The sequence below is a fragment of the Hippoglossus stenolepis genome, chromosome 10, assembly GCF_022539355.2.
Source record: "Hippoglossus stenolepis isolate QCI-W04-F060 chromosome 10, HSTE1.2, whole genome shotgun sequence".
Classification (NCBI taxonomy): domain Eukaryota; kingdom Metazoa; phylum Chordata; class Actinopteri; order Pleuronectiformes; family Pleuronectidae; genus Hippoglossus; species Hippoglossus stenolepis.
Window position 1 is genome coordinate 300,119 of NC_061492.1, and position 21,419 is coordinate 321,537.

Below are 21,419 nucleotides of genomic sequence, written 5' to 3' on the forward strand. Positions count from 1 at the left end.
CATTCCAAACATTTAATCTTTTTCTTTTCCTGTATTATATAAAATATATATAATTATAACATTATACATGTAAATATCTACAGATGTGAACTATACAGTAAAAACATGATCAACTTCAATTACACCTTCAGGTGTTTGTAAATGTAACAAATCTGATTTTGAATGGATCAATGCATTAGAGACCCTGAATTAAACATTCATTTTAATTTTCTGGTCAAGAATACCTGAATAATATTGAAATTAAAGACACATACAGACTCTGACTCATCCACATTCATCCAGTCACTTACATCAGAGCTCAACTCATTGATAGTATCAGTCGACTCTTTTTACAAGAGTCGGTTTTGCTGGAGTTTAAATCAAAGTTCACAATCAAGTCTGATTCAGATCAAACATTCAGCTGGTTTCTTCTCTGCAGTGATTCACAAAACATTTATTTTTTTCAGAATGGTGACACATTCAACACAAAATAAATACAGATATACATATATACATATATACAGCTATGTATAAATGAACAGGGAGTGCTGTCTTCACTGTTTCCTGAAGCCTCTCAGGATCGGATAAATGTTCTCAAATGCTTCGTAGATCTCAGCTCGTTCTTTAGCTCCTGCAATTTAATACACGACTTAATAACTATCACAACTCGATAAGTGTTTTAGAATTATGAGTTTTATGTTTAATAATGACAAGTCTGGATTTCATAATGATCAAATCTGGATCTTGGTAGGTTAACCCTTACCCACTCTAACCTTCTACGACAAAACCCTGAACCCTAACCCTTCCACAGAGGTCGTAGTCATGTGCTAAAGATCTTATGATCATGTAGTTTTCTTGGAATCATGAAATAGTCTTTACCACTGAACTAGTGTTAGGTGATAACTCTGCAGCTGTAACTTTAAACATGAGGAGATATTTGATTTTCATTACCAGTCAGAACCACTTTCCCAGAAACAAAGATGAGCAGGACGATGCGAGGTTTCACCATCCGGTAGATGAGGCCTGGAAACAGCTCTGGTTCATAACTGTGGAGACAAAACACACGTACAATCAGTCTCCACAGTTTAAATAAAGAAACAAATTCAATCTCCTTTTACTTTCCACAAATCTAAACATGATTGTGTCGTCTGGAGTGAACTGACCCCTCGTTAAATAACTCTTAGCCAATTTAACCATATATATATATATATAGCTAACATGATATAAGCTAACTCTTAGCTTATTAAACAGAAGCAAACATGATATAAGCTGTGCGTGTGTTCTCTCCCTCATGTGTTGAATGCGTTTCCAGGTATATAAATGAAATGTACAGATGTTTCTGTATGGACGGAGGCTGCTCTGGTCACAGTGGACTTGTCTCATCATGAGAACAATAAACATTCCCACGGTCACACGTTTGTTTACATATGACGTCATCACCTTGCACCGGAACGCTTGGAACTCGGAAGTTTCACGTTAGAATATCCGAGTTGTCTTGAACACAGCTCAAGACAACGGAACTCACTTTAGGCTTAAAAACAGTCACTTGTTTGTCAACGGCGACAAGTAGAAGTTCATTTATTTAAATCATCTGAGTTCTGCATGTTTACCCACTGGTTCCATTGACGTGATTTGATTTCACTGAAGCTGTTAAGCTAGCTAACAACGTTCCCCTGCACCCGGTATTTGTGCTAAGCTAGGCTAACCCTGTCTCTTCAGTCTGTGGATCTACCTGCTGAACTGCTGATGGGTCAGGACCAGTCCTTCCAGTCTGATGGGGAAAAACACGTCACAGCTGGCCACCATGTTCTGGATTTTAAAGTCCATGAAGCGAGCGGGGAAACCGAGTTTCTGCACCACCCGGGCGTATTTCCTGGCTGCCAGCCGAGACTGCTCCTCACTCAAACACACCCAGAGGAAGAAGAGGGTTAATAAACTCTAACAAATCATTACTTCGTGGTTCTAACATTATATCTTCGGAGGTGAAGACTGCAGCTGCTTCCTCTTCTTCTTCTACTGTTTAATTCTGTCTCTACTTCCTGTGATTGGTCCAAAAGTCCAACAAAGTGTTTTCACTGCAAACCAACCGAACCAGGTTCAGTTTGATCCAGACCCAGAACTCCTCTTCTGCTCTGAGGAACCTTTCACACCTGATGTTCAGACTGAACTGAAGAGTCTGAAGCTCTGAAACAAACCAGGTGTGACAGCTCTCTCTATGTTTTGGATGGGATCAATAGGTGGAGCTGATGTTGTGAGAGATGTTTGTTGGTTGTTCTGCTCCAGAAGCAGCACTGACATCGTGTTTGTGTGAAGTGACGTCTTCTCTGCTCATAACAAACCCTGGATGTTCCTGCAGTTGGATTTGGGCTTTTGGTCTTAGGAAGGTACCAAAGTGAGTAAATGGCTTGAAGTATACGAGCCCTGATAAGAGCTGGTCCAGCTGCACTTTAGTTAATTTCTTTCAGTAGATGTGGGATGAAGGTGACAGACTGACCTCTTGGCTCCTGTACAGACCATCTTCCCCGAGCTGAAGATCAGCGCCGTCGTTCGAGGCTCTCGGATCCTCATGATGACGGCCGCAAAACGCTGAAACACAACTGGCTGCACCTCATAAATTCCAAACATTTAGAATGGACCCGCGCACAAAAGGAAATACTGGTTTCAGTACCTTTGGGTTGTATTCAGCATTTCTGGCTTGCAGGGCGATGAACTTCAGGTCCAGAGGACAACCCAGGTTCACAGTGGAGACAATGTTCCTATAGTCAGAGGAGAGGGTTTCACTTCATCTTCATTATCATGATGTTAACTGCTGCTATCATTAATAACATCATTACATCTATAAATATTACAACAAGCAAAACTTCAATACGATGGTTAGACAACCTGGGGCCTCGTTTTGTGCGTACGTCACTTCTCACGCAAAGTTGGGATCTATAAAAACTAACTTGCCGGAAGAATGAGCCTCATTCACAAATATCTTCTCAAGAATTTTCTTTAATTTGTTCTTCAGAAGTTTTCTAAGAAAACTGTCAGATTCATAAAAAGTTATGAAACTGCAAACATTTTTCACATCTGTGTTCTTATATTGATGAATGACGTGTTCGTAAAACTGTTATTTGAGCGGGAGCATCATGGGAAACAAGAACTGAAGGTGAACCTCAGCATCTGTGGAGACTGGACCTGACTATCAGGACATGTTGGATCAGACTCAATGTTCTGGATCATGTTCTGGTTCAGGTTCTGCTCGGTGCTCACACAGGGAGCTCTGCATCCACAGACCTGGTTCAGTGCAGAGACATCTCCTGACACATCTCTGGCCTCACAACAGAAATACACTTTTCAGAATCAACAGGAAATTATATAATTATATTGGGGTGGCCGTGGCTGAGGGTAGAGTGGTCGTCCTCCAACCAGAAGGTTTTATATGTAGAGTGTATTGGTTTATGTAAACCATTTGTTTTTCAAAGATCTGACTTTGTACTTCATAAAGTACAAACACTATCAATGAAGTACTACAGGTAAAGTATTAGTACCACAAACTTCTACTACTTACTGTAACTGTGGGATGATCCCTGATCTCTCTGTCACAGGGGTCATGGGGGTCATGGGGGTCATAGGAGTCATGGGACAAAAGGAGGAGGTGATGGTCCCCATTCCTGATGTGGACACCCCCTTATGGAAGTCAGCAGCTATGGAATCCTGGGAATTGTAGTCAGGACAGACGCCGCTGTCCTGAGACGTGTCCACAGCTGCAGTTGGACCCTCTGCTGCTTCAGCTGAAATGAAATCTCAGAGTCAGCTCCCTGTTAAAGGTCATAACCTCAGTCAGGAGGTTGACATTACTGTGAACTACAGGATCTCTGCTGTTGTGACGCTGATGGCGTGAACCATTCATGTTCCAGGTTGATTCAGAAGTAGAATAACTATATTTGGAGCTGGAGGACACGTCCACCTGCCATCTGCACCCATTGGACAGTACTAGCTGTCAATCACACTGTGGTACCCCCCCCAGTACATCCGGTGCTTTATGGTCTGTTTGACTCTAAATGATCATAATTCACTAAATGAACATCAGCTGTTTGAAGAAGACTTGAAACTAGAGACTGAGACAGAAACTCCTGAATGTTACTGACGTTATAAAGTGAGAAGTCACTTTCTATAGACTTCTATAGAAACTACCAGGGGAGTCGCCCCCTGCTGGTCAGAGGGAGAACACAGGTTTCAGTCCCTTCCACATTGGCTTCACTTTCCAGACTCAGAGTCTGTTTTTATTTACAGTTTAAATCTGTTAACTTATAATAAAGTTTGTTGAAAAAAACCTTCAGTGATGTCACACCTGTGTCTTCCTGTGTGTTGAGCTCATCAGGTAGAAAACTCAGGTCCAGCCCCTCCCCCAGCCCTGCACCCGGCTCCGCCTTCTCAGACTGATAGGAGCTGTTTTTCAGGGATGGGGCGGGGTCTTGGAGACCAGGCTCCTCCCCCAACACAAAGCTGAAGTCCTGCAGGAGCCAATCAATCAATCAATCAATGTTTACATTTGGAACATGTGAACGCAGCTCACCTCGTCACTTCCTCAGTCGTTCCATTACTCAGAATGAAAATCCTCCTCAGACCACAAACACACATGTTCATTTTTTTTTATTTCCTTCATAAACTATATATTTAAAATGTTTTGTTTTGTTTTAATTGATGTTTTCAGATTTCAACATTCTGAGAGTGAAAATATGAGACTGAGAATTCAAACAGATCAGAGCTCATGTTTCTGGATTTGATTTGAATCAAGAGAAAGTGTTTGTTGTTGAAAACTTCTTTTACACTTTGAATCCACAGAGTGAAGTGAGTGCAGGTCACAGATCCTCGTGCCTGCTGTGACGTCACACTCTCTCTTAATAAAGCTTTGGATGTTCAAACAGGAATCTTTACTCACATTTGCAATGGAGTCGTCAAAGTATCGCTCCAACGCCGACTCGTCCATGAGTGAAGAACCTGATCCAGAGCCTGATCCAGAGCCTGATCCAGAACCTGATCCAGAGCCTCACAGCTGCATCCAATCCAAACTGATGTGACCCTGAACTCTTCAGTCAGTCACACAGAGACAGTAACTGAGTACATTTACTCTACCTGTTCACCTGCTGCTTCAGTACCTGTGTTAACCTGCAGCAGGCGCTCTGTTAGAAATGTAAACAGGTTGATGATTGATTCTTCTTGAACGGTTCATGTTTTCAGCTGCTTTTCTTTCTTAACAATAAAATATTATATATATATAATATTTTATTCTTAACTCTGAGGTAAGAGGTAGATAATGTTCCTGTTTACCTTCTAAACCTTTTTAGGAACAAGTTCAGATTTGAACTCTTTACATTTATAGATTTACAGAAAACACGTCTGGATTCCTAATTAAAAACCTAAGAACGTCATGTGTCAGTGAAGCCTTCAGCCAATCAGAGCAGAGCTGTGGCGTCACAGAGGAGGCTCTGCAGCTTGGTGAGAAAACTCGACCTAGTGTTTAAGTGTATTTTCAGCTTGTTACACAACTTTCTCATTTGTCCCATTATAATTGATTATTCCAAATATTCCCTTCAGTGTTTACATGCTCTGTGTGATTCTGAAGTACTGCTTGTTAAATGTCAGTTGTGTACTTGAACTCACCGCTGTACTTCACCCTCCCGCCTGCAGGTGGCGCTGCTCCGCCGACAGCACAGCAGGAGTAATGCGCATGCGCACAGGATGTAAACAAGGCAGCATGGCGGCGCGAGGTCTGATCAGACTATATAACTGTGTGTATATAACTGTGTGTATATAATTGTAGGAAAAGACAGGATATTGAAGATATAGAGACTCCAGACCAGGTTTTATGAACAAATGGAGTCGCTGAAGAAACGTCTGAACGAGTTTTCACTGGAGGCTCATGGTGAGTAAACTACTACTGATACTAATACTGAAACTACTGATACTACCAGTCCTAATACTGCTACAAATATTACTGTTACCATTACAGTACTCTCCCGCCATCATTACTCATGGTCCTCTCCTTGTACAATACACCACCTCTACCACTACAGATACTGTTACTCAAAAGTACTGCTACAAGTATATATACATACTGCATTACTTCTACTCTCAACACTGGTACTAATAACTACTAGTTACTAGCACTGCCACAAATACTGCTGTGACTCCTGTAGTGGTACTACCGTTACACCTGCAGTAGTTTGTAGTTCCTGAAGAGCTGAGGAGTTAAATACTTCTAGCGATGAGTGAGCTGATCACTAGTGATTATTGATTCTGTTGCAGATCTGTATCTGAGCCAATCAGTTCCGTACCTGGAGCAGCCACCTGATCCGCTGCACTTCTACCGCGACTGGATTGGTCCAAACAAACCCTGCATCATCCGCAATGCTGTCAGCCATTGGCCGGCTCTGTCCAGGTGGACGCCAGAGTACCTGAGGTGAGGAAGCCCCGCCCACTGATACCTTGACTTTTATTCTTCTTTGGTCAGAAAGATTTCATTCTGTTTCCTGTCTGCAGGGAGAAGGTGGGGTCAAAGGTCATCAGTGTGGCAGTGACTCCGAACGGTTACGCGGACGCAGTGAGCGGGGATCGATTCGTGATGCCTGAAGAGAGACAGATGACTTTCTCTTCTGTTCTCGACGTCATCGAGGGGAAGGTGAGAGACTGCCCGAGACACTGTAGGACACACGCAGCGTAGACATTCCGGCAGAGATGTTCACGTTCCCTCGGTGAGCTGGTGGATGAGTACTGACTGTTGTGTCCTGTAGGGGGAGCGCTCCGGTGTGTTTTACGTTCAGAAGCAGTGCTCTAACCTGCTGGAGGAGCTGCCGGAGCTCACGGACGACGTGGAGCCTCACGTCTCCTGGATGAGCGCCGCGCTCGGTGAGTTCTCAGACGGCCGCCACACCTGCTCTGTTGATCCACAGAAAATGAAACCAGAAGAATTATAAAAATAAGAATGAAGATGGCAAATTCTCTTGAACGTGATTTGACCAACACATATGAGAAGCAAAATTTTAATAAATTACTGAAATAAAAGAAAATTTCAGATGAAACTCAAACTACTAAAATATTTCATGGTTCCAGAAGAAGTAAGGTATTTAACATTTCTCACTATTTTGTGTGGAGGGTTTCAATTAATCAGCAGAAGAATCAGTATGGAAATAAACATGGAGCTGGAGCAGAGCTTTTAAACCACATTTCTCAGACATGAGCAAAGTCACAGGGAAGAAAAAAGTCAGATTTCTCTAAACTAGGATCTGAGACACATCAAAGTTCAGTTTCATCAGCAGGAGACTGTATATTTCAGAAATGTGGCTAAAGTGCGATGATTGGACAATGGTGCAATGATCCATATGACTCAATCAGCTCAAATATATTGAAGGGGCCAAAACTACTCATGCAGTCAGTTTCCCACAGGATGGATCCTCGTCCTGTTGCACAGAGCGCCACTCACTTTTAACGTTTAACGTCAGTTTGGTTCCTGTAGGATCACTACGCCGCTGGGTTAATGTTTGTGACTGTTCATGTCATTCAGCATATGAAGTTGTTGTAAAATGTCTTTTTTCCTTAAAGGCACCGTGTAGAATTCAAGATGGAGGATTTCACCAAGTGCTCAGTGCTGCTGCCGGTGGCCACGAGGAAACTTACAACAGTTCCTATTGAAATACAACTTTCAGTGAATGTTAAACCGGAGCATAGGAATCGTTTTTTGTGTTATTGTGTCACTGTTGACACTAAGAAATATAACTGTGCTCCATCGTAGTTAGACTCGTTTAATTCTTGACTCCTTAAACATACTGTTCAGTTTCTGTGACATCTGTGTGCACCTGCAGTCTCATGCCCTTTTAAATGCCCTTGAAGACAATGTCATTCGTCATCACAAGAAAGTTTAAGAACACCTCGTGATTCAGACGAACAGTTTTCTTAGGCACTCGGTTCAGAGCAAATTGAATAAAAAATGAATAAGATATTGGTGAATGAAGCCTGATGAGTTTACTGATGTTTCATCTCTTTTCTTTTAGGAAAGTTACCTGATGCTGTTAATTTCTGGCTCGGAGAAGCGAACGCCATCACCTCCAGTGAGACTTGAACACGACACACCAGCCACACACAGTGTGTTGAAAATGTACAAACTGTGTGTGTTTCTGTCTTAGTGCACAAAGATCACTATGAGAATCTTTACTGTGTGATATCTGGAGAGAAAAACTTCATCCTGCTGCCGCCCACAGACCGACCCTTCATCCCTTATGGTAACCATAGAAACCCCATGCACCACGAGCAGTGAACATGCTGCATCCTCCACAGTGAGTCAGTAACCATAGTAACGGTCTCTCTGCACGTCAGGTGTGTATCAGCCGGCTGTTTATCGTCAGCGGGACGACGGCGAGTTTGAGGTCATCGATCAGAGCGACTCTGAGAAGGTGCGTTCAGGGATCTGTCTGTTATTGTCAGCTCTCTGCTCCATTTAACAAACTTACTCCCCCCTCAGGTCCCATGGATCCCACTGGACCCTCTAGACCCGGACCTGGAGCGGTACCCACAGTACCGCAGTGCTCGGCCGGTCCACTGCAGCGTGAAGGCCGGAGAGACGCTGTACCTGCCATCGCTGTGGTTCCACCACGTCCGGCAGTCACATGGCTGCATCGCAGGTAGAAACCCCTAACCCAACAGGTGACCTCACACAGTCCCGCCCCCCTGGGACGTGATGTGAAGTTTCCTTGTGCTCAAAGTAAACACATGAACACGCTGGTAACGGGACACGTCCCAGTGTGATATTATTGTGACTGACGATGTTCCTGCGACACAAAGTTTAATCAGTTTGAACGAATCTGTGTTTTGTATTTTCTCTGCTGCAGTGAACTTCTGGTACGACATGGAGTACGACATCAAGTACAACTACTTCCAACTTATGGAGACGCTGTGTGAGGTCACAGGGGGGACGTGACATCACAACAGCTGCGTGATGTCACATTGATGACAACACTGGTTTAGTCTCAAAATGAAACGTAGTGAAATAATGAACATGAGCTGGTTGTGGTGAAGCAGCTGATTGATGATTAAAATCACAACATGAAACAACATGATTGGTTATTGTGACTCTCAGCTGACGTTACACCTTGTGGACAGGTGTGGAGGAGGGTGGAGCCGTTTCAGGGCCAGTATTGGCCCCGCCTCCCACTCAGAACATGAGCGGTGCCTCATAAAGGTCTCCGCTGCTGCTAATCACGATAACACTACATTTATAAAGCACTTTTCTTAACAATGTTATCAAATAAGATAATAAACATAACACGAGTGTCATCTTAATGAAAATGGTTAAATACTTTGAAGAGGCAGGATAAATATATAAAAACAGAGGGGGGCCAAGGGCAGAGCCGTGAGGGACACCACATCTCAGATGAGCTGTTCAGGAAGTGGAGTTGAACCACAGTGACTGAGATGGTCAAAAACCTACAGACCCTCTCTAACATCTGGCTGTTGTCTCTAGTGGGACTGGGACCAATCTGGATTCACTCCCGGGTCACATGACTCTGCAGTAGACACAAGTTTGTGTGGGCGCTGATTGGCAGTGATGGAAACATGGCACCTGGATGAACGAGCCAATAACTTCTTTTAAAACACTTGTTCATAAAAGATATTATTTGAGAAGAGACCAGAGGTCGGGGAGTTGTTCAATTGAGAGATATAAACCATTTAAGAGTGAAAGTTCTTTTTTTTTGCAGAAATGTTCCGACAAAATGAAAAAAACAAGTCTTTTTTTTAAAACCCAAACAAACCCATGAGAAAACACTTTATTAAAGATCTTCAACAGAGAAAAAAGCAGGACAGCCTGAAAAGTGAAACCAATAAAACTTAAAAAACAAAACGTCCGTTATATTTTCTCCCGATATTTTCTTTTTTTATAATCTCTAGTCCAGTTTCATATTGCATCGTCTCCTACATCACTCAAGGCCACGTTTAAGAATTCTAACTTCAGTCCTGAGATGATCACTCAGCTGCTGATTGACTGAACAGCATTAACCATCCCTCCTTTAAACTCTTTACGACTCATGTACACATGTAAACAAAAACAAGGTGCAGATTAAGTTCCTCCACTCAAGACCCCCCTGAAGCTCCGCCCCCCCACTCACCTAACGTCCAGGCGGGTTTGAAAAGTCACTGATTGAAATCGATGTCGATCAATCTGATGATCAACAGGTGAAAAAACACACAAATATAAAGCAGCAGATGATCAGATGATCCATCGATTGATTAAAGCAGGAGGTGACCTCCATCCACACAAATCATCAGAATTATTTCATCAACTATTTCTATTCAGTGATTTTTCCATTCTCTCCAGCTTTCAACCACGGTCTTCATCAGACATGACAAACTCAGAATTAAGTAAGTTTAAAGGGAGCTCCTGCTGATGAAGACCATGTGAGATTGTGGAGCTTCATCCATTCGTCAACTGATCAGTTGATGGACAGGAACCGTTTTGATAATGAACTAATTGAACTCCTGCTGACACTTCAATTGATCAGTAGAGAATCGTCACGTTCATCAGCAGCTAAAGCTAATAACTGAGGGCAGAGAGGAAGAGTCCTGGCCGGGACTCCTCCTCATCTGTGTCGAAAACAGAGAGGAATCAGGAAAACGTCAAATTACTGCGAGCACAGTTTTTACGTTGAGGTGGGGTTTGAGCAGTAGGGGGCGCCACACTGTTCTTCGGTCAGACCACAAGAAGAAACTCGAGTCAAGATTTTCCTTCAAAACTAAGTTTCTGACTCCATCTTTAAATCAGAATCATTCAGTAACGATTTCCCTGAACTGACTCATGATTCTGTCACATGACGAGAAACTGAACCTTCAGAGTTCGGCACAGTTATTTCTCCACATCGTCTTTAACCTGCTCGAAGAGAATCAGCCCTGGTCACATGATTAGATCAAGCTTAAACTGATCCAATGAAACGTCAGCGTTTTGAAGGAAATTCTGTTCTGCTGTTGCATCATGGGAGCAGCTTAGGTTTATGCTAGCATGAGTTTCTCACACACACACACACACACACACACACACACACACACACACACACACACACACACAGTCAGTTGTCGATGAGGCTTCTCCTGTAGATCGGCACATTGATGCTATGGAACGCTGGTACCCAGCGGTTGTCATGGAGACCCACATTGCAGCCAGGTGCATCCCTGTGGGCGCCATGGCAACACATCCAGTACCCGGGGCCGTATGGAAGCGCCTGGCAATACGGCTTGTGGTGCCAGCGGCACAGTGACACGTCGCCACGGCCGTACCTCTTCTTGCACTGCTTGCAGGGGTCATCACTGTAACGGGGGTCAGACACCCAGAGCGAGTCAGCGGGCCGGACGCCGTAGTTCTCGATGACAAACTTGAAATAGTGGCAGCTGCACTTGAGCGCGGCGAGGCTTTGCGTCGGCAGCAGCAGGAAGATCTTCACCAGCAGGTGATGCGGCAGCACAGCCAGGTACGGTTGTGGCTCCAGCAGCTGCTGCAGCCGCTGACGCATCTCCAGGAAGTCCTGCGACACCGATGCACGGCGGCTCGGCTGCATGGCGTCAGAGCAAAGACTTGCACCTGTAACTTCCCCTTCCTGACAACCGTCAGCCTTTCTCCTCCCCCAATTATCTGATTGGCTGTCAGAGTTAGGAGAGTAACCTACGGCAGGGGAGCGGGGCTCTGTGGGGGGAGGGCTGGGGTGTGAATCAACAACAGGAAGCAGAGACAAAAACAACAAGCCGGGCGGAGGCTCGGTCTCTGCGACACTGCTCTGCATCGCCAGACCTCTGCCCCCCCCAACCCCCCCAGCCTCACATGAGAAGAGTGAGGGGGCCATGTCCGGTGAGGGGGCGTGGTCAGAGCTCAGGCAGGTGTCTCTTAATGGGGTCTTTGAGCAGCTGATTGGACTCTGAGCTCCCATCAGTGATGATACAGAAGCTGATGATGTCATTGATAGTGTCACAGATGATGATGCTGGATGGGACGGGGCGGAGCTCTGGTCCCCAGCGGCGAGCAGGACTCGTCCCACCGTCCTTCTCAGGCTGTTGTTCCTCGACAGATCTCCCTCCGTCCTCCTCCTCAGACACTCCGACTCCAGCTTGGCCACCATGTCAGTCACACTGATGCTCTCCAGCTCCTCCCCTCTGACCTCTGAGCCCTCCCTGGCTTCAGGGGCTAGAGCTCTGTAGAGCATGATGGTGGTGGAGCTTCTCTGGACAGTGAGAGCAGGTTTACTGTCTATCTGCTGCTCGCTCGTCCTCTGCTCCAGGAACGCCACCATCTCCACTACTGACACCTTCTGCTGCTCCTCCTCTGTCACCTCCTCGCCTTCATGCCGCCCGACCCCTGACCTCTGAGTTGAATTGGAGTGCCGTGGAGATGGTTCACGAGTGTGTTGCTGAGTATCCAGGACTCGGGTCCTCTGGCAGTGATTGCTACCAGACCTGCGGCGTCGTTTGGCGCTGCACTTCTCCTCCCAGCTCCCCTTTGCCTTTATGGTGCGTGTTTGACACGACATGGCCGCGTGGTTTGCACACACCGGCAGCGTCCTGTCCCAAAAGCCTGAGCTGCTGAAGGAGGTGCTTTCACTGCCTCCTGCCTCTGTCCCTCCTCCCTCTGATGCAAACATGGCGATCTTCTCTCGGACATGTCCAGGCTTGATGACTGTCCAGATGTCCAGCGGGGCATCAGTGTCTTCTGTGGCGGTCTGGTACAGTCTGAGTGTGTCATTCTCGCAGCCTAGTGGCGGGGGAGAGAGGAGCTGCAGGGCGGCGCTGCATGACGGCTTCAGCCGCAGCGAAGCCACACTGCTGCTGACGTTGGCGTTTGTTGCGTTGATACAGCAAAGCGTGTTGGTCGAGATGACACTGAATGGAAGCCGGCTGCTATTGATGTTGCCATGGTTACTGCTGCAGGTCTTTAGCAGCTCCCCCTGTTGGCCCACAAACAGACTGTTCCGCTGGGATGACGTCTGAACACCGGCCACATCCAAACGCAAGTCTGAGCGCATGAGCTTTGGATGTGACTTCAGATGCATGATGGTCCTGAGAGGGAAAGAGAGAAAATATGATGAATATTATCTCACTGATGTTTGTTCAAGTGTTTCTGATCAGTTTGGTTTTAATTAGTTATTTGATGATATAAAAACAGGCTGAGACGTCATGGTTGACAGCTGAGACTGACTCGTAATTGGTTGAGTGTGTATATGGGCGGGACCTGGATACCCCGGCTCCACTTCATCATCACTGCTGCACAGTCTGTAAATGACGTCATCACCACAAGATGGCAGCATCTGTGCCAGACATTTTTTGGCTTCACTTCACACCGGAGGAACAATTCACTCCCTCACTCACTCACTCACTCACACACCTAATTGGTTGGCTTGGATCTGTGCTTTGTTGGTTTGCAGTTGTCAGGTCTGTTGCAGCTGTGTCTGTCTCTAAAGCTCCATTGGGGAGAAGACAAGGAAGTAGGATATTGAAACACAGTGGATGACGGTAAAGCACCTTGACGTTGGTTGCCACCTGCCAATAAACAAAAGTGTGTGAGTCAATGCGAACACGTCCTAAACCTCAGCAACGTGTTGTGAAAAAACAAACGTATAAAGAAATGTGACGCAGCCTGGAGAAGAAATTACTTCCTGCTCACAACAGCCATTTAAACTGACTGAGCTTCTTCATCGTCACAGCTTCGATGTTTGAACGGATGTTTCCTTTAATTTACTGAGAGTGACTCACAACTCCACAGCTGTGTGGTGTGACCTCCGACCTCTCAGTGTTTTAAATCTGTTTCTGGCTCTCATTAGTCTCTGACTTCAGGTTGTGTAATCCTAATTATTCCCGGTCGCATATCGACGATGACACGCCTGAAGTGCTGCCGTCGCTTGTGCTTTACAACTGCACATCTGCACAAACTGCTCTTTTGTGACGATTATTTTCTTACATTCTACAGAGAGAGAGAAGTACATTTACATAACATAGTTATTAAATTCACAACAACGCTAAATATAAAACTTTATGGATCCTGAAGGCATTTCACAGCAGCTCACAGCTCCACATTCACCAGCTGCAGTGATGAATCAGTCTAATCATTCCAACACATTCTACACTATTTGATTAGTTCTTTTACTTTGGTAAAACATGCGAGTACTTCTTCCACTACTTTGCTTCTGGATGATAAATTCTTAAGAGTTAATATATTGATTAAAACAAATAAATAAAGTCTTCTTTCTGGTTCAGCCCAATGCTGCTGCAGTGCTTTTTGGGGAGTGGGTGGGGGGTAGGAGTGGATTGTGTAACCACAATGAGTCAAGTTTTATACAAACACTCATTTTTTCATGACGTTACATCACCAGTGATGTCATCCTACAAACTAGAAACATGCACAGCAGGTTTTAAAGCGTGTATGTGACATCAGGTCCACGCAGGAGTTCAACACAGCAGGACGATTCCAGAAGAATTCAAGTTATGAAAATCTTTATGAAATGATCTTCTTAGGCAAGACTTCACTAACTCATTTATCTATTAAAAACTCCAACATGTCAACAAGCAGGTAATTAAGAACTGCCACAACAAACACTCTCCATTTCCAATAATTAGCCCCTAGTTGTGTTGGACTTTCTCAGAAATATCCTTGTAATAAGTAGCTATAGAACAGTTTATGTGTTGGAAATCATCAGGAAAGTTTCCAGGAACGTTTCCAGGAAAATTTGAAAGCCATAAATAAAAACCCTATTTTATCCTGAACCTAAAGGCTGCTGCACAATAGAGGATTTTCAACTCTTGACCGATCCTGAAACGTGGGACACCACAGACATAATGACGCAGACTAGATGATTTGGACAGAAGGTAGACATTTGGACATTTTGCAGCATGAGCTGGAGGCGAGTTGGAAGTTTATCAGGGTTCTGTCGCAGCTACACGAGTACAGTTGGTGATGTTTCCTGGTCAGCTCGCTTGCTCTCTCACTATTGCAGGTTTCTGTCGGAGCCGATTATCGTTATTCGAGATCGCGGAGGCTCCCACTCAATCAGTACTATTAAGATTGTTTTGTAAACACTTCAGGATAATTTGAGCAGATAATCGACACCAACTGACTTCCGGTCTGGAACGCGTGAATCAGGTCCTAAATCTGCCTGATTATCCTCTAGTGTGCAGCAGGCTTTAAGGAACCATCATACAGGTTTACGTTGTGAATATAGAGTTTTTATAAACATGACAGCTTCCAACATTTAGTCAAAATGTCTGGATCGCCCCCCTGGTGGCTGGCTGCCGTATAGCTCACAAACCCTGCCTCCTGTTTTCAGATAGGACACAGACCAAACCACAAATATCTTTTCAATTAAAAATTAGAAATGTGCAAGATGGCAGCATTTGTATCTGAGATATTTTTATTTAATTTCTAAAAGGAAGTGGAGATGTGTTGACATCTTCATTTCCAGTCAGTGGTTCTGACTTCAGTCTAATTAGCCCTTTCTGAAAAAATACTACATTACCCATGAGCCTCCTCCTATGACGGAGCCCAGACTTGTGACGACGTCTGGCTGTTAGTGGGTGAAATGCACCTTGGGAGTCGTAGTTAACATTTTATTTAGTAAGAGAACTGAAGATGACTTAAAGGGTGAAAAACAACAAAATCAAAAGAGACACCAAAAAATGTGATGTTCGTGTTAGAGAGCAGTTACCTCCAGGCTGCGTGCTGATTGGTTGGCAGTAGTGGGGGGGGCGGGGTTTTCCAGGACAGCTCCTCTGATCCTGCAGCTTCACATCTCTCAGACGTTCACAGTGAGGCCCCCTCCCCCCCGACAAGAAACAAAAGCAGACGCCTGAGACTCCTCAAAAGTCAGGTCACAAACAACCTGCAGGAAAACGCACACACAGACACACTAAATTAACAACAGGAAATAAACAAACGTCTGTGATGACAAGGATTTTACAGGTGGAGTTTGTGTGTGTGTTACAGTGGGTGTGTGTGTACGTGCCATACACGTAGAAAACGAAGACGTCAACTTGGAGATTGTGCATCACTGATCCTCTTTAAATATGAACTTGAAGAACAATAACTGCTGCAGACTCAGTTCCTGTGTTTGTGAAATAAAACTGTCTGAAGCTTGTTTCAGCCTGTTCAGCCAGACAACCGCACCCTGAACTCAACCACAAGGCATGCTGGGAAAACACCAACACACTGTGTTGTGTGTATAGAGCTGCACTTCATGTTCACAGAAAAACACAGCACCACACACACACACACACACAGTGAGAGAACAGCAGGTGTGAACGTGTGATCACATCCCCTCAGACACATGTGAATAGACCCTGTTCACACCTGACGTTAAAATCCATCTTGAGTTGGTCTAACCCTAAGACGTCAGTATATGTTGGTCAGGGTTGATGTTTCGTCAAAAAGAAACGTTTGGTCACTGAAAAGAGTGAAAACACATTTGATTAAACTGTAGAGGTCAGAGGTCATCAGCTGAGAAGGTCATCCTTCATATGTGGCCCAGGACACAAACCTCAGGACAGATGTTAATACGAGGTCTGAACAGGATTGTCTGGACACAGCGAATGACCTGTGACCTCATCTGTACATAGAATCAAAGGTCACATGACACATTCCTAGTTAATATAAGAGTAGAGACACTGTATGTTCTAAACTTCACTGCTAAAGCGTCAGGGTTAACCTCTGTTTGATTTAAGGGGTCAGACAGTTTTAACATCAGCTACATAGCTAACATTAGCATCGCATCAGTAACAAACTTAATGTCTTTGCTCACCAACATCTGTCTCCAGAGGTGAAAATACAGTTAACTCCTCTTCTTCATTTCCATCACTTCTTTACTTGTACTGAAGTTAGCATGCTAACCAGCTAGCTGTTGTTGATATCGTTGGCCATGTAGCATTGTCAGGAATTAGAATGAATCTGCTTTGACTGAGCGGCTGCTCCTCAGCTCTGAACTCTGGAGCAGTTCGGTTGGTACAGATCATCTATCGTTTCATTCACAGCTGATTCTGCTGCTCTGCTACGTCCAGCATGTACATACATGTCCGCCTCGCTGACACTCGAGTTCTGAGTTAGAGAGTGAAGCCTCACAGGAAGTGAGTGTTTCCTAGACAGGTGCTGTGAAGCAGTGACTTTATCAGTACGGCTAAACTTAAACAGTTTCAGTTACTTCACAGTCAAGTGTCAACACCCAATCCAACCGAATGAGACAATTACAGTCAACACAAGTCAAAGTGTTTGGATCTGAACTTTATTGATGTGTATATATATATATATATAATATCTATAACTTAAAACGCACAGCCAGATATTCAGCTGTGTGGTGTATTACTTCTGAAGAATCCGTCACCATTTACTGCAATTGTATTAGATTTGGCTGCAACACCCCTCCATCATAGATGTGAGTAGATAATGATTAATACTAAACATAACCAGCTGAACTAACCCACAGCAGCAGGTGCTTCAGGTAACTGACCTGCACTGACTGCAGTTAACCAGCTGAACTAACCCACAGCAGGTGCTTCAGGTAACTGACTGCAGAACTGACCGGGTTAACCAGCTGAACTAACCCACAGCAGCAGGTGCTTCAGGTAACTGACCGGTGTTAACTGACCGGGTTAACCAGCTGAACTAACCACAGCAGCAGGTGCTTCAGGTAACTGACCGTGTTAACTGACCGGTGTTAACCAGCTGAACTAACCCACAGCAGCAGGTGCTTCAGGTAACTGACCGGTGTTAACCAGCTGAACTAACCCACAGCAGCAGGTGCTTCAGGTAACTGACCGGTGTTAACTGACCGGTGCTAACCAGCTGAACTAACCCACAGCAGCAGGTGCTTCAGGTAACTGACCGGTGCTAACTGACCGGTGCTAACCAGCTGAACTAACCCACAGCAGCAGGTGCTTCAGGTAACTGACGGGCACTGGACTGGTAACCAGCTGAACTAACCCACAGCAGCAGGTGCTTCAGGTAACTGACCGGTGTTAACTGACCGGTGCTAACCAGCTGAACTAACCCACAGCAGCAGGTGCTTCAGGTAACTGACCGGTGGTAACTGACCGGTGCTAACCAGCTGAACTAACCCACAGCAGCAGGTGCTTCAGGTAACTGACCGGTGTTAACTGACCGGTGCTAACCAGCTGAACTAACCCACAGCAGCAGGTGCTTCAGGTAACTGACCGGTGTTAACTGACCGGTGTTAACCAGCTGAACTAACCCACAGCAGCAGGTGCTTCAGGTAACTGACCGGTGTTAACTGACCGGTGCTAACCAGCTGAACTAACCCACAGCAGCAGGTGCTTCAGGTAACTGACCGGTGCTAACCAGCTGAACTAACCCACAGCAGCCCTGTTAAACCCTGAAGCCTCCAGTCTGACGCTGGACCCGGTTCCGTGTTAGCAGGAGACGGTAAACAAAGCTCCGGACCCGCCGTTCCCGCCGCCACACCCAGTCTGGAACCGGAACTGACCAAAGACACAGGTAGACAAACTTTAATAGCCACGGTGCTAACTAGCTTGCTACTAGCCGCGGCCGTTTGAAGCCATGGTACACCTGGCTAACTGACTAGCCTCGGAGGCTAACGGCCAAATGAAACGACATGTCACCAACCTGACGTCATTTAGAACCAGGTGCGTCTCTTTCGGTTCACGCGCTCCGGCGGACACCGGCAGCCGAGCGGACACAGGCCGAGGGTCACAGCCACCTGACGGGGAGTCACCGCGACTGTGTCCGGAAACACACTCCGGTCCTCCCGGTGACGTCACCTGAGCCGCCGCCGGTTCCTCCGGTGAACACAGAGTTTTGAACGGAGCTCCGCCGTCACCGGAGCTGTCGGTTCTTCTAACGGGGATCAGTAACTTGAACTGAAGACGACTTACCGAACACACTGACGTACAGCTGCTGCGTCATGACGTCATGACGTAACGAAGACTTCTTCTTCTTCTTCTTCTTCTTCTTCTTCTTCTTCTTCTTCTTCTTCTTCTCGCAAACTGAAGGTGCACACCGCCACCTACTGTAAACGTTTGTGTAACATAGTATTATTTAATTAATCATCCTGTCCTAATGTCTCTTATTCCTTCTGTCCTAATGTCTCTTATTCCTTCTGTCCTAATGTCTCTTATTCCTTCTGTCCTAATGTCTCTTATTCCTTCTGTCCTAATGTCTCTGATTCCTTCTGTCCTAATGTCTCTTATTCCTTCTGTCCTAATGTCTCTTATTCTTTCTGTCCTAATGTCTCTTATTCCTTCTGTCCTAATGTCTGTTATTCCTTCTGTCCTGATGTCTCTTATTCCTTCTGTCCTAATGTCTCTTATTCTTTCTGTCCTAATGTCTCTTATTCCTTCTGTCCTGGTGTCTGTTATTCCTTCTGTCCTAATGTCTCTTATTCCTTCAGTCCTAATGTCTGTTATTCCTTCTGTCCTAATGCTCTAATTCCTTCTGTCCTAATGTCTCTTATTCTTCTGTCCTAATGTCTCTTATTCCTTCTGTCCTGGTGTCTGTTATTCCTTCTGTCCTAATGTCTCTTATTCCTTCAGTCCTAATGTCTGTTATTCCTTCTGTCCTAATGTCTGTTATTCCTTCTGTCCTAATGTCTCTTATTCCTTCTGTCCTGATGTCTGTTATTCCTTCTGTCCTGATGTCTGTTATTCCTTCTGTCCTGATGTCTGTTATTCCTTCTGTCCTAATGTCTGTTATTCCTTCTGTCCTAATGTCTCTTATTCCTTCTGTCCTGATGTCTGTTATTCCTTCTGTCCTGATGTCTGTTATTCCTTCTGTCCTGGTGTCTCTTATTCCTTCTGTCCTAATGTCTCTTATTCCTTCTGTCCTAATGTCTCTGATTCCTTCTGTCCTAATGTCTCTGATTCCTTCTGTCCTAATGTCTCTTATTCCTTCTGTCCTGGTGTCTCTTATTATTTCTGTCCTAATATCTGTTATTCCTTCTGTCCTAATGTCTCTTATTCCTTCTGTCCTAATGTCTGTTATTCCTTCTGTCCTGTTGTCTGTTATTCCTTCTGTCCTAATGTCTCTTATTCCTTCTGTCCTGGTGTCTCTTATGCCTTCTGTCCTAATGTCTCTTATTCCTTCTGTCCTAATGTCTCTTATTCCTTCTGTCCTAATGTCTGTTATTCCTTCTGTCCTGGTGTCTCTTATTCCTTCTGTCCTAATGTCTCTTATTCCTTCTGTCCTAATGTCTCTTATTCCTTCTGTCCTAATGTCTCTTATTCCTTCTGTCCTAATGTCTGTTATTCCTTCTGTCCTAATGTCTGTTATTCCTTCTGTCCTAATGTCTGTTATTCCTTCTGTCCTAATGTCTGTTATTCCTTCTGTCCTAATGTCTGTTATTCCTTCTGTCCTGATGTCTGTTATTCCTTCTGTCCTGGTGTCTCTTATTCCTTCTGTCCTGATGTCTCTTATTCCTTCTGTCCTAATGTCTGTTATTCCTTCTGTCTATGTCTTTATTCTCTGTCTAATGTCTGTTATTCTTCTGTCCTGTGTTATTCCTTCTGTCCTAATGTCTCTTATTCCTTCGGTCCTAATGTCTCTTATTCCTTCTGTCCTAATGTCTCTTATTCCTTCTGTCCTAATGTCTGTTATTCCTTCTGTCCTAATGTCTGTTATTCCTTCTGTCCTGATGTATGTTATTCCTTCTGTCCTGATGTCTGTTATTCCTTCTGTCCTGGTGTCTCTTATTCCTTCTGTCCTAATGTCTCTTATTCCTTCTGTCCTAATGTCTCTTATTCCTTCGGTCCTAATGTCTCTTATTCCTTCTGTCCTGATGTCTGTTATTCCTTCTGTCCTGGTGTCTCTTATTCCTTCTGTCCTAATGTCTCTTATTCCTTCTGTCCTAATGTCTCTTATTCCTTCGGTCCTAATGTCTCTTATTCCTTCTGTCTAATGTCTGTTATTCTCGTCTTCTGTCTTCTTTATTCCTTCTGTCCTAATGTCTCTTATTCCTTCTGTCCTAATGTCTGTTATTCCTTCTGTCCTAATGTCTGTTATTCCTTCTGTCCTGATGTCTGTTATTCCTTCTGTCCTAATGTCTGTTATTCCTTCTGTCCTAATGTCTGTTATTCCTTCTGTCCTAATGTCTGTTATTCCTTCTGTCCTGATGTCTGTTATTCCTTCTGTCCTGGTGTCTCTTATTCCTTCAGTCTGCTATTCCTTCTGTCCTGATGTCTGTTATTCCTTCTGTCCTGGTGTCTTTATTCCTTCTGTCCTAATGTCTCTTATTCCTTCGGTCCTAATGTCTCTTATTCCTTCTGTCCTAATGTCTGTTATTCCTTCTGTCTGTGTCTGTTATTCTTCTGTCCTGGTGTCTCTTATTCTTGTCTAATGCTCTTATCCTTTGTCTGTCTTATCTTCGGTCATGTCTCTATTCTTCTGTCCTAATGTTTTATTCCTTCGTCCTAAT

General features: G+C 44.6%; 3 protein-coding genes across 9 annotated transcripts; 1 reads left to right on the forward strand and 2 right to left on the reverse strand.

Annotated features, from left to right (window-relative positions):
* Positions 1 to 114: 114 nt before the first annotated feature.
* Positions 115 to 5,123, reverse strand: tbpl2 (TATA box binding protein like 2). The gene is made up of 8 exons (XM_035167118.2): positions 4,907 to 5,123; positions 4,316 to 4,478; positions 3,533 to 3,755; positions 2,648 to 2,735; positions 2,474 to 2,565; positions 1,712 to 1,879; positions 931 to 1,025; positions 115 to 610 (listed from the first exon to the last, which is right to left on the reverse strand). The coding sequence occupies exons 1-8, from the start codon at positions 4,952 to 4,954 to the stop codon at positions 534 to 536; spliced, it is 954 nt and encodes a 317-aa protein (XP_035023009.1). The 5' UTR covers positions 4,955 to 5,123; the 3' UTR covers positions 115 to 533.
* Positions 5,124 to 5,667: 544 nt separating this feature from the next.
* jmjd7 (jumonji domain containing 7) lies at positions 5,668 to 9,069 on the forward strand. The gene is made up of 9 exons (XM_035167657.2): positions 5,668 to 5,890; positions 6,274 to 6,427; positions 6,508 to 6,646; positions 6,759 to 6,873; positions 8,016 to 8,072; positions 8,148 to 8,243; positions 8,338 to 8,414; positions 8,483 to 8,642; positions 8,850 to 9,069. The coding sequence occupies exons 1-9, from the start codon at positions 5,842 to 5,844 to the stop codon at positions 8,936 to 8,938; spliced, it is 936 nt and encodes a 311-aa protein (XP_035023548.1). The 5' UTR covers positions 5,668 to 5,841; the 3' UTR covers positions 8,939 to 9,069.
* A 698-nt stretch (positions 9,070 to 9,767) lies between these two features.
* fbxo34 (F-box protein 34) lies at positions 9,768 to 18,940 on the reverse strand. Of its 7 annotated transcripts, none has more exons than XM_047341661.1 (4): positions 18,617 to 18,919; positions 15,693 to 15,866; positions 11,078 to 13,053; positions 9,768 to 11,043 (listed from the first exon to the last, which is right to left on the reverse strand). In XM_047341661.1, exon 3 carries the CDS (start codon positions 13,044 to 13,046, stop codon positions 11,079 to 11,081), a length of 1,968 nt encoding a protein of 655 aa, XP_047197617.1. In that variant the 5' UTR covers positions 13,047 to 13,053; positions 15,693 to 15,866; positions 18,617 to 18,919; the 3' UTR covers positions 9,768 to 11,043; position 11,078. The 7 variants fall into 7 exon arrangements, with proteins under 7 accessions (XP_047197617.1, XP_035023546.1, XP_035023541.1 ...); XM_035167655.2 differs by adding an exon at positions 13,379 to 13,533 and having other exon boundaries at positions 9,768 to 13,053; XM_035167650.2 differs by adding an exon at positions 16,334 to 16,427 and having other exon boundaries at positions 9,768 to 13,053.
* Between the last annotated feature and the right edge of the window lie 2,479 nt (positions 18,941 to 21,419).

Coding starts and splice junctions, on each gene's coding strand:
- tbpl2 (XM_035167118.2), bottom strand. CDS start 4,954: ATGGACGAGTCGGCGTTGGAGCGATACTTTGACGACTCCATTGCAAAT. Junction 4,479..4,906: donor TTGACGACTCCATTGCAAAT/GTGAGTAAAGAT, acceptor TGGCTCCTGCAG/GACTTCAGCTTTGTGTTGGG. Junction 2,566..2,647: donor ATGCTGAATACAACCCAAAG/GTACTGAAACCA, acceptor GTTGTGTTTCAG/CGTTTTGCGGCCGTCATCAT.
- jmjd7 (XM_035167657.2), top strand. CDS start 5,842: ATGGAGTCGCTGAAGAAACGTCTGAACGAGTTTTCACTGGAGGCTCAT. Junction 6,428..6,507: donor TGGACGCCAGAGTACCTGAG/GTGAGGAAGCCC, acceptor TCCTGTCTGCAG/GGAGAAGGTGGGGTCAAAGG. Junction 8,415..8,482: donor ATCAGAGCGACTCTGAGAAG/GTGCGTTCAGGG, acceptor CTCCCCCCTCAG/GTCCCATGGATCCCACTGGA.
- fbxo34 (XM_035167652.2), bottom strand. CDS start 13,046: ATGCATCTGAAGTCACATCCAAAGCTCATGCGCTCAGACTTGCGTTTG.